We start from the raw sequence: 16,840 nt of genomic DNA on the forward strand, positions 1-16,840 counted from the left end.
AGGGCACGAGCGTGGGCCAGTCCTTTAAAATTTGACAAAGAACTTGTGGTTTAACTTGGCTCCACGATCTTCATGGGGACAACAAGAACAGCAGACATGGCATGGAATGTCCGACCCGGCTTTGTTAAGGCTGAACTTACATCTCTGCCCACTGTAAAAGCCCTTAGGAGGACATCAAGGAGGCAAAGGCCATCTGATTCCGAAGTTTAAATTTTATAGTACCAGTTTTCTACTCCAATGATTTCTCAACTGTTGGTTGTCACACACGCACGTTCCACCAGGGAATCCGATCAAACGATTCCCTCCCCTCCCTCCGCCGTCCAACCCATCCGGCTGCATAAAAATTTCCACAAATGACGCGGACGCACACCACCACACCACCACCTCCTCATCCTCATTTGCCCCCCAACCCGGCATCGATCACCTCGCTGACGTCGCCCCCGTGACGTCATCCGGTTGTCGTCCCCTCGTCCCCCCTCTCCTTCGGCGATGCTTCCCCCCTTGCCCGTACTCCCACATGCCCACCCAACGAAGGAACTTGCAACTCAAGTTTTTTTATTTTTTTAAAATAATCTCTCGTGGCCCCCACCACCAAAACTCCCCCGAATTCCTCGTACCGCGGTCCACTGAGCGCCGGGCCACCCCCTCCAGGACTGGCCCACATGTCCGTGTGATCTCTCCCGTGGTTTCCGCGGTGGGCTACGTCCACTGTGGCGTGGGCCGGGTGTGAAGCCCCCGCCCCCCCCCCCCCCCCGCTGGCCCACTCACCTCGTGCATTCACACCGGCATGGGGGATTGGGTACGCTCGGTTCATGAGGTTCAACTGCGCCGTTCACCGCGAGTCACCGCGTGGGCCGCCACAATTCGGTGAACCGGGTCTATGGTTCTCGCGTGGTGCCGAGCCGCGTCCCTTTTTCCCATCGCCCACGCAGCGAGCGCCCCAGTCCATGGAAACCCCTCGTGAGCCGCTCACTGGGCGTAGCCGCACGGTCCCACCTGGCATTGACACGGTACGCGTCATCGACGGTAGACCGCGCCTACGCATCATCTCCTTCGGCTACAGAAATGGAGACGGATCAATCCGCTCCAGGTGAGCAGAGTAGCCATAAATACCGACCTGCCTCCACCCCAAGCCTCCTGCTGCTTTGAGCTCCATCACCAGCTGAGCTGCGAGGAAGAGAGAGTGCGAGAGTGCGCGGCAGCGGCAGTGTAGTGTCAGTCACTGGGTGTGCGCTTGCTTGCTTGGATTGAGGATGACGTCATCGATGTCGCCGGCGCCGGCGCCGGCGTACGCGCAGGTGATGGAGGACATGGAGAAGGGGAAGGAGCTGGCGGCGCAGCTGCAGGGGCTCCTCCGCGACTCGCCGGAGGCCGGCCGCTTCGTCGACCAGATTCTCCACACCTTCTCCCGGGCGATGCGGGCGCTCGACAAGGCGGCGGTCTCCGCCGCCGGAGGAGAAGGGTCGGAGGTGCAGAGCGAGGTCACCTGCGGGGGCGGGGCCAGCGCCGGCGGGAAGAGGAAAGCCCCCGCCGCCGACCGGAAGGCCAACTGCCGCAGGAGGTGAGAACGAAGGCCAGAGCATAGCTCATCACAAAGCATAGCATCATCTGTGTGTAATTAGCTGCGTTCTTTCAGGGAAGATAGGGGGGATTGTCCCTCGTTTTCCGCGCGCACGCTTTTCAAACTACTATACGGTGCGTTTTTCGTATAAATTTTCTATAGGAAAGTTGCTTTAAAAAATCATATTAATCCATTTTTGAAGTTTCAAAATCATAAAATCATGCGCTAATGGTTCACCTCGTTTTGCGTATATTCCCAATCTTCTCTATTTCCTTCTCCTCAAACACAGCCTGGGAGTGTTTGAGAAGGGGATTGAGGAGATTGGGAAGATACGTAAAACGAGGTGAGCCATTAGCTCATGATTAATTGAGTATTAACTATTTTAAATTTTAAAAATAGATTAATATGATTTTTTAAAGCAACTTTCCTATAGAAATTTTTTGCAAAAAACGTACCGTTTAATAGTTTGAAAAGCGTGCGCGCGGAAAACGAGAGCCAATCTCCCCTATCACCCCTAAACGAACGATACCTTCCCTATCACCCCTAAACGAACGATACCTTAATGTACTAAGATTTGTGTGTACGTATTGCAGGACGCAGCAATCGTCCGGGAATTCGGTGGTCGTCAAGAACCTCGACGACGGCCAGGCATGGCGCAAGTACGGGCAGAAGGAGATCCAAAACTCCAAGCACCCAAAGTGAGTAGACTTGTCCCGACAAAAAACAATGTGTTCGAGACTGTACAGTTGGATGCGTTGCGCGCTGACGAGGAGTTGTTTGGGGTATGCTACGTGTACAGGGCCTACTTCCGGTGCACGCACAAGTACGACCAGCTGTGCACGGCGCAGCGGCAGGTGCAGCGCTGCGACGACGACCCGGCGAGCTACAGGGTCACCTACATCGGCGAGCACACCTGCCGGGACCCGGCCACCGCCCCCATCATCGCGGCGCACGTCATCCACCAGGTCGCCGCCGGCGACAACGACGACGGCTGCGGCGGCCTCCAAGCGGGGTCCCGCCTCATCAGCTTCGTCGCCGCGCCGGCGGCGCCAGTAGACGCTGCCGCGGCGCCGACGACCAGCACGATCACCACGGTCACCGCGCCGGGCCCGCTGCTGCAGCCGCTCAAGGTGGAGGGCGGCGTCGGCTCGTCCGACCAGGAGGAGGTGCTGAGCAGCCTCACGCCCGGCAGCTCCGCGGCGCGCGGCGGCGGCGGCGGCGGCGGAGTCGCGGGTCCCTTCGGGCCGGACCAGGGCGATGTCACGTCCTCCCTGCACTGGAGCTACGACGCCGTCGCCGGCATGGAGTTCTTCAAGAACGACGAGGTTGTCTTCGATCTGGACGACATTATGGGTTTGAGCTTTTGATCACCGAAGAATCATGGATGGACACGGGCCGGGTAAAACGATCGAAAGAAGATGGATTCCACGCGTGTGTACAGAAATAATTAGCGGCAGCGCGGATCTTAATTTGGAACTTGCAAAGATACTCCTAATTAGCCTGGCTAGATTAGTTTGTAAATTCCTTGTTGATGTGTCGTCTCAGCTTTAAGCTGCAGACATGCTAGCAAGTAACAACACGATTAGTACGTAGTAATGTGGTTCTTGATTATGAGCTGGGGGTCTTAACCTTTTTTGTGTGACAAGCAAGAGAAGAGGATTTGGGTACAATGTAATCCTGTTCTTCCGCTTTCGAAAAAAAAAAACATATAGCTTCACGTGCCTAATCCTCTGCTAAATGTTGTGCCATAACTGTAGAAAGATTCGCCATTTGGCTACGACTTTACTGTACATGCCGTTCTTTCCGTCAGGCCAATCATACAACGCTGTGGCTCGCACGTGTCCGCAGTCATATGGGCCCAGATAACATCGGCCTCCACAATGGATCGATTTCTGGATGAAGTAGGCCAAGCTACTCCCCAGAGAGCTCAAGTACCTGCAAGCTCTAATCATTGTATCCCAAAGGGACCACTTATACATTTGGCGACAAATTTTGTTCTAAAAATTTGACAGATATAATTATAATACAATTATAGTGTAATTACACTGTAACTTGCATGTAACTACAGTGTAACTTGTATAAAAGTTTCACGTAATTTTGAATCGTTAAATCTATTACAAGATTTGTTTTGGTGAGGGAGAAAAAAAATCACAGCACACACATGTGTAAGAATTTGTTCCCACAACCTCTATTTTACCGAAATAACATATTACAGAGAGATTTTTGAAAGTTATATACAAGTTACACTATAGTTACAGTGTAATTACATGCAAGTTACAGTGTAATTACACTACGATTATACTATAATTACATCTGTTAAATTTTTGGGAGAAAATTTGTCGACGAATATATAGCAAAATCGTATCTGAAACTTTTGTCCTTTCTTAATTAACACAACGATGCCGAAGTTTGATTTTACCAATCTCGACATGGTAGGCCCTGTTTAGTTCCCGAAACATAACTTTTCAAGTTGCCATATTGAATATTTGGATATATGTATAGAGTATTAAATATAGAAAAAAAATCAATTAGACAGATTGCGTATAAATTGCGAGACAAATCTTTTAAATCTAATTGTGCCATGATTTGACAATGTGGTGATATAGTAAACATTTGCTAATGACGGATTAATTAGGCTTAATAAATGTGTCTCGCAGTTTCATTGCGGAATCTATAATTTGTTATTAGACTACGTTTAATACTTAAAATATGTGTCCGTATATCCGATGTGACAACCAAACCCAAAAATTTTCCCCAACTAAACAAGGCCTAAATCTGATTTTGCTATCAGACTGCCACTATATAGGTGGGTCATAACTACTCCGCCTGTAAAATTATTTTTATAGCAGTTCAAGAGCCACATGAAAAAATATGTTTTCTTATGCGGTTGCATAAGAGACCTGTGAAAATGCGGCTATTAAAGACTCGCCTACAAGTCTGATCTTCCTTTTGTTTGTCTTTCTTAGCATCTTCAAAATTTTTATATCTCATTCTCATGATGGGGAACGACGGTGATACGGGAGCAAGAGTGGCAGTCGAGAGGTGCGGCGGTGGGGGAGGTGCAGCAGCAACAGATTCGGTGATGGGGAGGCACGGCGGCGGCGGATCCAACGACGGGGAAAGCGACGGCGGCGGATCCAGCGGTGGGGAGCGCGGCGGCGGTGGATCCAGCTCCCCTTGCGCGCAGCAACAGACTGTGGCGATGATGATGAGGAGCTACTACCGGGCTTTGGCGACATCGACGGTGGCGGCAACGACGAACGGCGGTGCATGGGTTTTTGGAATTTTATTTTGTTTTCACAAATTTTATTTTGTGTGCGGACGACATAAATACCCATATGGAAAAATAGCAATTTTAGCACACTTTTGGACAGACGGGTAGCCCAATCCCATGGAAAATGAGTTTTGACAGTATAAAAATTGGTTTTTAGTAGTGTGCTAAAATATTTGAAATCCCGATAGTATTAGTAAAAACTACTATGACTCACCTGCTGACCCAAAATTTCTAATTATTTTTGTAGTTCTGTAATAATTCTGTTATTTTACGTAAAAAAGGTTGTTACTGTTGATAATCCGGCGATCCTAGGCCGGTGCTGCTGTTAGAGTTAGTATAGCCAACTAGGTAGTAGCTCCAAATCATATATAGTCAATTTAATAGCTAATTTATACAATAGTTACCTATAAATATATATACTACACTATTAATATCTTGTCTCACTTGTCATACGTATACATATTACGTAAAGTCCGTGCTACAGCTGATCTGTTACAAATGTGTAGCCCACTGCTCACATTTCTCTTCTTTCATCTCCTCATATGTGTTTATAGTTGGCTTATAGTCCGCTATTGTACTTGCTCTTAGTCATGTAATTAAGCAGATTTATCATCTTTATTTTGGTGCACATTATCACGAGCATAGCAGTTTGGCAATATTTTGTTCTATATTAATATAGAACAAATAAAGGCACGTTAGAGGTGACCTATGACGGGCCTTTACTTTCGGGCCCGTCACAGGTAAATCACCTGTGGCAACTTCTATATACGGAGACCATCACCTCTGACGGCCTTTATTTAAAGGGCCGTCAGAGATGAGTCACTTGTGAGAGTCCTAACTGGCCCTAGGCTAGCGGAGACCAACACCTCTGATGGTCTTCTAGTAACTTGTCCGTCAGAGGTGGGTGTCACTTGTGATGGTCGGCCATCCGTCAAAGGTGACTGGACTCACCAGTGACCACTGATCACTGACCATGCTCAAAGCCGTTAAAGGTGAGGGTTTGGGACCGTCACAGGTGACCTTGGCCAGTGTAGTGATTGGTTGCAAAGAGTCTGAAAACTTGGGAACTTATCTCCCATCGTAAAACGAGATGACTTATTAGCGTATTATTAATTAAGTGTTAGTTATAAAATTTTAAAATTAATTTATATGATTTTTTAAACTACTTTTTCAATGATATTTTTAAAAATGAATTACTTATTTCCATTTTGCGCTCGTGTTTGCTTAGTATACCTATCCTATTCACTAAATAGATTTATTCCTCAGGACAGTTAAGGAGGTGTGGATTCACTTTGTGGATAGATATGATGGGCCTGTTCAGATTGTAGCCAAAATAAACTTTTGACAAGATGTCAATATTACCAAAATTTTGGCAGAATTTATTATGTATTTAGCAAATTTGGCAACAAACTAAACGTAGTTATTTTTTTTGGGCAACTTTGCCAAAAGATGGTATGGTTGAAAATGGCATCAAAGTGAGCAGGCCCGATCAATCCAACATATGATGGCAGAAAAGTAACCTGAAGCTGAAACGCAAACAGAGTATATGAAGGAGCGCGAAGTTGCAGTACGTGCATGAACGACATATAAGAGGTCCGTAAACAAGCTCAAGCCCGATTCTTCGGAAACAACAATTTCTTCGCCATCTGCCAGTGCTCTTCCTCTAACTAGCATTCAGTCTTGTAGCAACGTCAACCGGTGCTGTCTTACAAGGGCAAAGAAATTGCGGCAAAGAGATGAAACCAACAATTCCAATAAAAATAATAAATAATACCCCATTAATTCAAACATTTTAATTAAAAAAACAACTACAAAGAATAGATCACCCTAGGGGTGGGCAAGGAATATAAATCACGCTCCCCTAAGACAATTTATATAACATGGTAGGCTGGGGAGATGCCGGTCGTGCATATTTTACAGGCGGCTTCCTCCTGGCGATAAAATTGCCGGCCGCATACCAAAAGACCGCGGCGCGCCCCTCTCCTTGCCTGCAACGTCACATTCCCCACACTCCCCTATGGCGATTTATATGCATCGTCCAAGGTGAGGGTGGGAGAAGTATAGTTTTGTAAAATTTTGAAACAGGAATTTTTAAAAAATAAATATAAAAATAAAAAAATACAGTATGCATATCCGTCCACCATCCTCCATCGTCCTCCTAAGAGCATCTGTAGTGTATAAGGTCGACGCGTGAAACGCATGATCGAACGAAATTTCGATTCGATCTTTGCAGTGTAGTAATCGATATGTGGGACCCAGTGGGACCCGCATCTAAAGAAAATCTCAACCTCATTCTGGTCCGCCTCTCTCACGTAACTCAGTGAAAACTTTTTTTTATTCGGTTATGTTCGACTCCTTTGTAGTAGTCGATTTTTTCACTGACACATATGGTTCGAGTCTCACAGTGTACTCTGTTCGATTCTTCTGTCCAAGGTTCGATTTTGTCTTTACATTGGAGCTGCTCTAAGGCCGACCTAAAGCCCAATATCAGATGCGACTCCAAACCTTACTAGGCCGGCCTAAAGCCCACAGCTCGCAAGGCCCAAAATCACAGATAAAGCAAAGGCTCTCGCAAACTTGACCTGTCCCCCTACATCCCCCCAAGCCCAAATGCTGCCCTCCCCACCACTCGCCGCGCTCTCCAAAGCCGCCGCCGCCGCCGCCGCCCGCCGCGCCGCCACGGTCGCCGCGCGCAGCCGCCGCCGCCTCCTCGTCCTCCCCGCTGTCGCCTCGCTGGTACCGGGGCCACCTCCTGTGCTCTGCCGTCGCGTCCGCCTCATGCCGCAGCTGGAGGGCCCGCGCGCTCCCCCGCCGCCGCACGGCAGGGGCTTCGCCGCGGCCGCCGCCGGTGGGGATGGGGCTACACTGGATGCTGGTGATTCGGAGCTGGTGGTGGTCTCCTTCTACAGGTTCGCCGACTTCCCCGACCACGCCGAGCTGCGGTGGCCGCTCAAGGAGCTCTGCGAGGAGTTGGTGAGCGCTTCATCATCCAGTTAGCCACGGATAAGGCTTAACAATCACTTCATCCAGTGTAGTGGATACACATTTATTATTGGATAAGCTTTAAAGCTTATGGAGGATGTGATACGGTTGCTTATTCTTTAGTTCATGCATTGCTTAGCAAATGACTGCTTATGGTGGATGTGAAATGATTGCTTATATTCTTTAATTCGTGGATTGCTTAGCAGATTTCGATTCATTCAGGTGCTAAGTTGCAATGCTATGTGTGGATGAACCGTTTTACTCGATGCTATTGTTGACTTGTCACAAATTTTCAACTTCCAAATTTGCTGTGCTTAGTGACAGTACTGAATGGTGCTGTTCACACCGTGATGGAGTTGACTAATGCGGTTTATGTATTGACTGTTTTGTGAAATCCAACTCTCACATGTTGGGCTGGCTGATGCTGTTCAGCGTGTTTCAGGTGGTATTATCCTTGCGCCGGAAGGGATCAATGGTAGTATATGTGGAACACCAGAAGCTGTGGAGAAAGTCTTGAACTTCATTCAATCAGACGACCGCTTGAAAGGGTTACGGATGATCCAGTCTCCTGTTACTCCGGAAGACGAGGCTATCCATCATGGACATACCAGTCAATCTCCTGTTGGTGCTGGGGAAGATGCACCCTTCCGGTGGGATCATGTCCGTGTGAAATTGAAAAAGGAGGTAAGTTGGTTTAGAATGCATGACAGTTACTGGATTTTTCAATTGTCTGATTATTCTGCTTGTTCTGCTTTGTTGGCCATTTATCAGATAGTCGCACTTGGAGATCCCGGTGTCATGCCAACTAAAACAGTTGGAAAATATGTTAAGCCAAAAGACTGGAATGCATTGATAAGTGACCCAGATACTGTGAGTGTTTCACTCATTGCAGAGATTTATGTGTCCCACTCGTATGTGTTTAATTCAATTCCAGTAATGAATTTTGTTCCATGTCTGCATGGTTCATTTACATTATCCATGTGGCAGGTTGTTATTGATGTGCGCAACATGTATGAGATACGCATAGGAAAATTTAAGAGAGCTGTTGATCCATGTACGAACTCATTCAGAGAGTTCCCATCTTGGGTTGATGATCAGTTTCAATTGGCTGAATCTGACAGTCAACTGTGCTCAGAAAATAATGACAATACAATTGGCAGACAGTCGGAAGATGTGAATTCAAGCAAACCCAAAGAGTTACCACGAGTTGCTATGTATTGCACTGGTGGCATAAGATGTGAAAAGGCATCAAGTTTCCTCCTTAGCAAGGGCTTTAAAGAGGTAAATCATGAAGGCTTTTCTGTGTTATATTGTTCCGATTAATTCCATATCAAGATTTTTAGGAGTATCCCATTCTTTGAATTCATCAAATAAATAGATGTGTTATCATTTACTACATTCTTGAAAATCAATTTCCCCTCAGTTGACTCTTGCATTGAGTGCAGTTTCTTGTGATCAATGTCCTCACCACAATAGTATCATGTTATGGGGCTAGATATATAGTACAAAATTTTAGGTTTGGATATCAAATCAACAATGAAAATAATGAAAAATTCTTAAAGCGAGACACTTTGCCCTTGTGTGCACTAATTGTGCTTCATCACTAGATTCTCCCCTAGCTTAGGTCATAGTGAAAATATAGGTAATGTTAAAAAAGATTACCTTAATATGTGATAGATGTTTAATGCATCAAATTTTTGCTATCAACAGTTCTCTCTCTCTCTCTCTCTCTCTCTCCCACACACACACACTATGGTTTCTGAAATTGTCCTTGACATGGTTAATTGGTAATATATACTTAGTAGGTTTAATAAGCTGCTCATGTCAGGTTTATCACTTGGAGGGTGGGATATTGAAGTACCTAGAGGAAATCCCCAAGGCAGAAAGCTTGTGGGAGGGTGAATGCTTTGTGTTTGACAAACGTGTCTCAGTGGAGCACGGATTAGCCCAAGGAACCCACAAACTTTGTTATGGATGTAAGAAACCAGTTAGTGATGAAGACATGGAATCTCCTGAGTGGGAGTATGGTGTATCATGTCCATATTGCTTTGCAACCAAATCCGAGGAGGAGAAGGAAAGGGCAAGGGCACGGCAGAGACAGTTTGAGACATGGGGAGTTATTGGCGGCCCTGATAAAGGAAGAAGTCCAAAAAGGCTGGAAGCTAATCACACAGCTGAAGAGCCCAAACAGTTGTCGAGCTCAGTCTAACTCAAACTGGGTAACTGAAACTTGTTCCATTACCACTTCTGATTGATTGACGTTTTGCTGACGAAGCGAGGGATCCTTTTGTATCAGCCGCGTCTTCTTTTGCACCTTTCTTGTAGTCTTCCAGATTATGTCTTGGTCCCTTATGTAGCCTTACGATAAAGCTTGAAGTTGTTTTTCGGTAGCACCGTTGTTTGTTCCATCTGGTTCTAATTGTAAAAACAGCAGTTACTCTTATGAGTTGCAGCAGTTTCATGAATAATTATGCGCTGAGCTAAAGAGGCACCGAGATATCGGTTTGGATGGAACATATTTGTATGACTGTCTGAGTTTGCATTGCTTAGTTTCTATAGTGACTTTCTGATTGTTTTTCGGAACTGTAACATGCATGAAGCTGCAGAAGCTATTCTCAATGAAATTTCAAATTACCAATCCTCAGTATGTTTTTTTACTGGGAAGGTTAATGAAGTAGAGATACTGAGATATTACACTAAGAGGGACTCCGTACTCCCTCCGTCCAAAAAAAAAAAGCCAACCTAGGAAGGCACGTGACCTCTCCTAGGTTATCCAGATTCGTTGTACTAGGAGGGACCCCTTCTAAGTTTAAGTTGGGGTGTGTTTAGTTTACGTCAAAATTAGAAGTTTGATTGAAATTGAAACGATGTGACGGAAAAGTTGAAAATTTATGTGTATAGGAAAGTTTTGATGAGATAGAAAAGTTGAAAGTTTAAAGAAAAAGTTGGAAACTAAACCAGGTCTTGGTTTTTTTAGACTGAGGGAGTAAGTTATAGAGCAATCTATTGTGGACTCGTGGGGTGAGAAGATGTCACGACACGTCAACCTTTTGGTATAGCATATGCGTCAAGCTTATCCTAGAGAAGATTCGAAGCAGTAACCTTACACGACGGAAGAAGACGCTGGAGAGGATGAGAAGCTCTCGATAGTCTCGCATGTTAAAAGTCCCAATCCCAACACAACAGCTGAGCTCTCCAAGCGTTGTCTGTGTTGCAAGCATTTCTTGTGCTCTCTCGTCCAGTGAGTCTGAGCTTTGGGCACACTGACCAAAGGCAGAGCGGAGAGATGCCGGCCGCTCCGTCCAACGGCCGCCTCTTCAGGTTCCTGCCGCCGCACCGCCGTCCGCAGGGCACCGACGTCGCCGCCGCCGCCGGGTGGACCGTCGCCGGCGTCGCCACCGCCGTCTAATGTAGCTGTGTTTGTGTTCATCTCACTCTGTGCGACTTAGAGCAAGTTTAATACTCGCTCCATCCATAAAAGTTTGACACCATCGAATTTTTTAAATATATTTAACTGGTCGTCTTATTAAAAAATTTAAGTAATTATTAATTCTTTTTCTATCATTTAATTTATTGTTAAATATACTTTTACGTATACATATAGTTCATATTTTATGTATACATATAGTTTTACATATTTTACAAAAGTTTTTAATAAGACAAACGGTCAAACATTTTTAAAAAAGTCAACGGTGTTAAACATTTAGGGATGGAGGGAGTAGTACAGTCCACTACTAGCTCCACCAGTTCATCTATAGCTAATCTAATAGCCAATTCATACAATAGTTGCTTACTATATTATTAATATATAGTCCCACCTATCATACGTACACTGCGTCTTGGAGTCCGTGCTGCAGCTGGCTACAGATCTATAGTCCGCTGCTCTTCTCTCTCATCTTTTATTTTATTAAAATATGTTTATAGCTGACTAATAGCTTGCTATTGTACCTGCTCTTATGGCACCCTCGATGTATAATACTCTCTCCGTCCCAAAATAGTTGTTTTTTTATTAAATTTTATCCTATAATACTTTGTCACTTGGTAGTATTACCTGTTACATCAATTACCTCCAATTCAAATGTTTGCCCATTCTATCCTCTCCACTCTCTTGCTTCTATTCAAATAAGGGGCAATATAGTTTTTACTTCTCAAACCTTAATTTGTGCTAAACAACCTAGAAAGAGAAGTATTGTGAGACGGAGGAAGTACCTCTTTGAGTTATAAGGTGGATCCAGGTATAAGAGTAGGTATTAGTCTAGATCTCACGGTTCCCACTTAATCAACAGGTATGTCAATGTGATCGTGCGATGTTGAGAAAGAATCTACTCCATCCGTTTCAAAATGTTTGACACCGTTGACTTTTTAGTACGTGTTTGACCATTCATCTTATTCAAAAAATTTAAGTAATTATTTATTCTTTTCATATCATTTGATTCATTGTTAAATGTACTTTCATGTACACATATAGTTTTACATATTTTATAAATTTTTTTTAATAAGACGAACGGTCAAACACGTGCTAAAAGTCAACGGTGTCAAATATTTTGAAACGGAGGGAGTATTTTGTTTGTTCTAAAATAAATAAACCTATGATAAGATTAGACATAAATAGTACACGTCTAGAAAATAAATATTACATGTCTAGATTAATGAACTAGATAATATTTTATCTAATTCTAGGTTAGTTTACTTTGAAAATGGGAAGTATGTAATATGGAGTATACAGTAATAGTAGTACTGTTATTTTTAGTGGCTGATGGTGTTGCTCGTGTGTAGTTTTCGCACGTTTCCCTCGGCTGGCTAACTTGTGCCGCTGCAAGCTCGCGTCAAAATAGAACAGAATAGCCTGCCAAGGAATCCAGAGGGCTACTAATGGTGATTGGTCATCAAGAGGCTATTTGGATTCAAAATCTTGGACAAGTTTTAACTATCAAAGTTTTGGTAGAGTAGAGTTGAAAATATTGATTTGGATTGTTGCCAAAATATACCCATAAGACATAAGTTTATGGGTAAACCCAAAATTATGACAAAGGTGGTTTTTTTTTTGATAGAGGTGCATAGTCTGCTACCTTACCCAAATTTTAGTAGGTCAAATTTTGGTAGGAAATTAATCCACATCGACCCCAAATTTTGTTATCAGAGAACATAGTTATTGGAGACTTGGAGTAGCAAATTTTAACCCCGGGTGAAACATTCGGAGCAGATATTCGTTAATACTAGTATTTTCGTATGAATATCACCCGAAACAGAGCGGTTTTTCTGCAACAACATTCTCCACTCGGCGAACGTTCGATCATTTTCTTTCATAACAAAAGTAGCTTGTATATATAACTGAAATTGTTGAGATGCATGATGGCATCTGAAGATCATGACCATAATGATCAGAGATTCATAACGACACTACTATGGCTCCATGTCCATGGCCATGTCACTGATCTTGGATCTGCTTCCCGGATTATGTGTTCCTCTGGCGACGAGGCTGGCCATGACCGTTGACCTACCAGCATCATCATCAGTACGTCTATACGTCGTACATTTGGTTGGAACTTTCCCATCGTTAGTTGTTGATGGTGTTAAACACACGGCATATTCTAATTGTACACACCATTTGATGCTTTTTTATTCTAGGAGCGTTAGACCTATTAGTCAGCAAAAGAAAAAAAATCATGCTATATTAAGATGACGGTATAATCACACATTCACACCCTTTACAATATCGATTATAACCACTTGGTTAGTGCGAGCCGCACTGCCTTTATATAAGAGCCACTCGAAACAAAATTCAAACTAAAATTTGTTCAAAATGCATCGGTTTTCGCCGATAACCACTCGTAAAGGGTGTACCTACGTTATACTACCCCGGGGTGACAAAATCTCGGATAGATTAGCTGATTCTGACTAAATTATACCATGTTAATTAGTATATTAGTCAGTAATTAGATAATTAGTATGTATTGGATCCCCGATGATTTTATTCTGATTTTGCCATGGTTGTAATAGTTATTGACGAAATCAACAGGGAGTGGTTTTTATGCCTAAACAATATTGTAAACCCTGATCACATTGAGCGCGAGAGCTATTTGTAGGGCCTGTTTGGTACAGCTCCAACTCCAGGAGGGGTGGAGCTGGAGCTGTGCCAAAGAGGCCCTATTCAGGCTAGCTCAGTATTTGCATCCTGATTTTTTTGCCATTTGCATGTCCAAGGCCGAGTAGCATCCATGGTTTCCTCTGTAAACTTGCCGCAAGGGATGCAGTTTATAACGAAAAAAAGAAATTGCTTATGAATATTTAAACTACCAATATTGTTCAAGCCTCCAAGGAAAAATAATAGTCTCAACTATTATGAGCATATCTAATCATGTTTCTACTTTCAGTTTTCTGATTGAACCCCGTTGATTTTACAGAAATTACGGTTTTTCTCAGAATATGTTCATCACGATTCAACTAGCCAAATATCCATGCATTGCAATGGATTTTAAGAAATATATTATAAAATTTAAATTTGACAAGTTTTATATAATTTCTAGGAGAAATCATATATACTTCTCAACCAAAAATTCATGAATAACACGCTATTATGGCAAATGCACAAAAAATTACATGTCTTCCCCAAAAAAGACATCAACTAAAGAGGTGGTGAGGGTAGCAAGTTCACCACAAACCACCGTTAGTTTATTTCATTTAGTAGAAATGTTGTAGTAAGACAGAACTTACAAACATCGCACAATTGACACTTTAGAAATATTGTCAATTAGACATATTTTAACTGTAACATCCCACAAGTGCACAACTGACAATATTGTGAACAACTAATGAGACAAATGCTGCTGATGTGAATTGGTCACAACTCACAACTTGACAAGCATGCAAAGTCAAGAGCACACTACCATGCGAAAATTATGAGGAGCAGGAACTCCCCCAGAACGATCTTTCAAAACCAAAAAAAAAAAAGAAAAGAAAAGAAAAGGGAACTCCCCCAGAAAATGACTACTTCAAAAGTTAAAAACATAAGATGGTTTCTCTTCTGTACTCCAAATCTCTCCTTGACTCCTTGGGCCTTTTAGCTTTCAATACCAGAGGACTAAGTCTAATCCAATGATCTCCATTTATCAATCAAACAATGCCGATGTGAAGAATTGGACAAATTATTTATACTTCAAATATATATGCAAAGCATGTAGGGGATTAAGATAGAAAATCCGCCAGCCAGACACTGTTGTGCTTTCTGAGAGCCTTGAAAAATTCAGAGTGGAAATGGATTTCCTATCTATTTCCACAGTCCATATTGCTTTAGTCATGGCCATTTCCTTGATTTTGATTAGTCTATATATACAGGATGTCAACAACAAAACTCCAGCTCAATGACAGCATAAGAAGGGTTCTCTGAAAGTTAGGACTCTGAAATCTCTTCTGTTGCGTGACACCCTCACCTGCTGAAACTCTGAACATGCCAATTGCCTACCAAGTACTACTTGTCCCAAAATAAGTGTAGCCGTGGATATCCGTGCTTAACGTTTGACCTTCCGTCTTATTTGAAAAATTTATGAAAAATTTAAAAATATTTAGTCACGCATAAAGTACTATTCATGTTTTATCATCTAATAGCAATAAAAATACTAATCATAAAATTTTTTTAAATAAGACGAACGGTCCAACGTTGAACGTGAATAGTGTAAAACTGCACTTATTTTGGGACAGAGGGAGTAGGCAGTAGACGCACACGTTTCTTCTGTTGACCAGGACATGTTCAGTAGCTAAAAACGCATACCAAAATACCAAATCCTATATTGTCAGGATGGTAACCGTTAGGTTTAGATCGATATCGATCCTAACAGGCTATAACCATATTTTTCAATTTTACAATTGTGACATTATAATTTAGTAATATAATTATAGTATCATATATACATCGTATCTGTCAGCACGCACACTCGCAATATTATCAGAAAAAAGTAGCTACGAGCCACCAACCGTAGAACCACTTTCTGAATAACTTGTAAGAGACAAAATAGCTTATTAGAACATGTAATTCTTCTCATTTACTCTTCTAACTCCTATTGGTTTAGGGCAACACGCCTTTCTTTCTACTGGAAAAATTACAGCAAAACCAGCAAAAGGACTTTCATCATGTATGAAATCAAATATGGACAGCTCTCTTTAATCAAGAACTCCATATGATTACTGAACCCCAGTGTGTGAGAAAGAAGAGAAGAAAGAATTGGTGATGATTGAGATGCCATACTTAATGGATGGAATTATTGCTGTGGTCATCTGAAGTGGCTGAGCTGGGTGGTGGTGTGGTGGTGCCTGCACTCATCAAGGCCACAGCATTGTATGGCAGGGTAGCAGGCCACAAAGAGGCACCTCCCAATCCCTCTGATGACAGAGCTGAGCACATAGCAGGGGCAGCAAGCATATGCCACCATGGGGTACTCCTCATCTCCTCTTCCTTTGTGGGGATTGCTCTTCCTCCTAGCCATTTCTTCTGTTCTATTTAGCTGTTCTTCCCTTTGCTCTGAATCTGATTACCTCCAAAACCTGAAATGAAAGGAGAAAATAAACAAGAAGCATACAAGATGAATTAGCACACTCAATTGCTCAAATCATGCTATTATGATCCTAGCTAGCTAGCATGATGATGAAGAATTGAAGAGGATGGCTTTTTTTTCATAAACCAATTAAGATGTATCAAAGAACATGAGAGAGGCATAAGTAAGCAAGAGAGAGAGAGAGAGAGAGAGAGATAAGCTAGAACCTTTGATGATACCTTTAGTTGGATGGAGCACTACTTTGAGCCCTCAAATTGGCAGCAAGCCTCACAAAAAAGGATTCTTGCAAAGCCAGGTTTGTATATATGTTAACTGCAGATGGAGAGAGAGGCTAAAATTCAGGCTACAGGTGAGGGAAGCTTTTCCAAGGCTCCAATAGGGAGACAAGGAGAGATGCCTCAATTAAGATGCTTGCATTCCTGTTCCTCTTTATGGCTCCAACTTAAGTCTTTTGCTCCTCTTTTTCTTCAGGAA

General features: G+C 43.2%; 2 protein-coding genes and 1 long non-coding RNA gene across 3 annotated transcripts; 2 read left to right on the top strand and 1 right to left on the bottom strand.

The window, feature by feature from the left end:
- The first annotated feature begins 1,139 nt into the window (after window positions 1-1,139).
- LOC4338413 (transcription factor WRKY45-1-like) lies at window positions 1,140-3,287 on the top strand. Its single transcript, XM_015782108.3, has 3 exons — window positions 1,140-1,561; window positions 2,155-2,259; window positions 2,361-3,287. The coding sequence occupies exons 1-3, from the start codon at window positions 1,254-1,256 to the stop codon at window positions 2,926-2,928; spliced, it is 981 nt and encodes a 326-aa protein (XP_015637594.1). The 5' UTR covers window positions 1,140-1,253; the 3' UTR covers window positions 2,929-3,287.
- A 4,132-nt stretch (window positions 3,288-7,419) lies between these two features.
- Window positions 7,420-10,333, top strand: LOC4338414 (rhodanese-like domain-containing protein 7). Its single transcript, XM_015782343.3, has 5 exons — window positions 7,420-7,808; window positions 8,250-8,501; window positions 8,589-8,687; window positions 8,805-9,098; window positions 9,646-10,333. Exons 1-5 carry the CDS (start codon window positions 7,446-7,448, stop codon window positions 10,024-10,026), a joined length of 1,389 nt encoding a protein of 462 aa, XP_015637829.1. The 5' UTR covers window positions 7,420-7,445; the 3' UTR covers window positions 10,027-10,333.
- A 4,194-nt stretch (window positions 10,334-14,527) lies between these two features.
- LOC9266328 (uncharacterized) lies at window positions 14,528-16,637 on the bottom strand. Its single transcript, XR_001545884.3, has 2 exons — window positions 16,585-16,637; window positions 14,528-16,355 (listed from the first exon to the last, which is right to left on the bottom strand). It is a non-coding gene; the product is annotated as an uncharacterized lncRNA (long non-coding RNA).
- Window positions 16,638-16,840: the final 203 nt, after the last annotated feature.

This window comes from Oryza sativa, chromosome 5 (genome assembly GCF_034140825.1).
Source record: "Oryza sativa Japonica Group chromosome 5, ASM3414082v1".
In the NCBI taxonomy this organism is placed as follows: domain Eukaryota; kingdom Viridiplantae; phylum Streptophyta; class Magnoliopsida; order Poales; family Poaceae; genus Oryza; species Oryza sativa.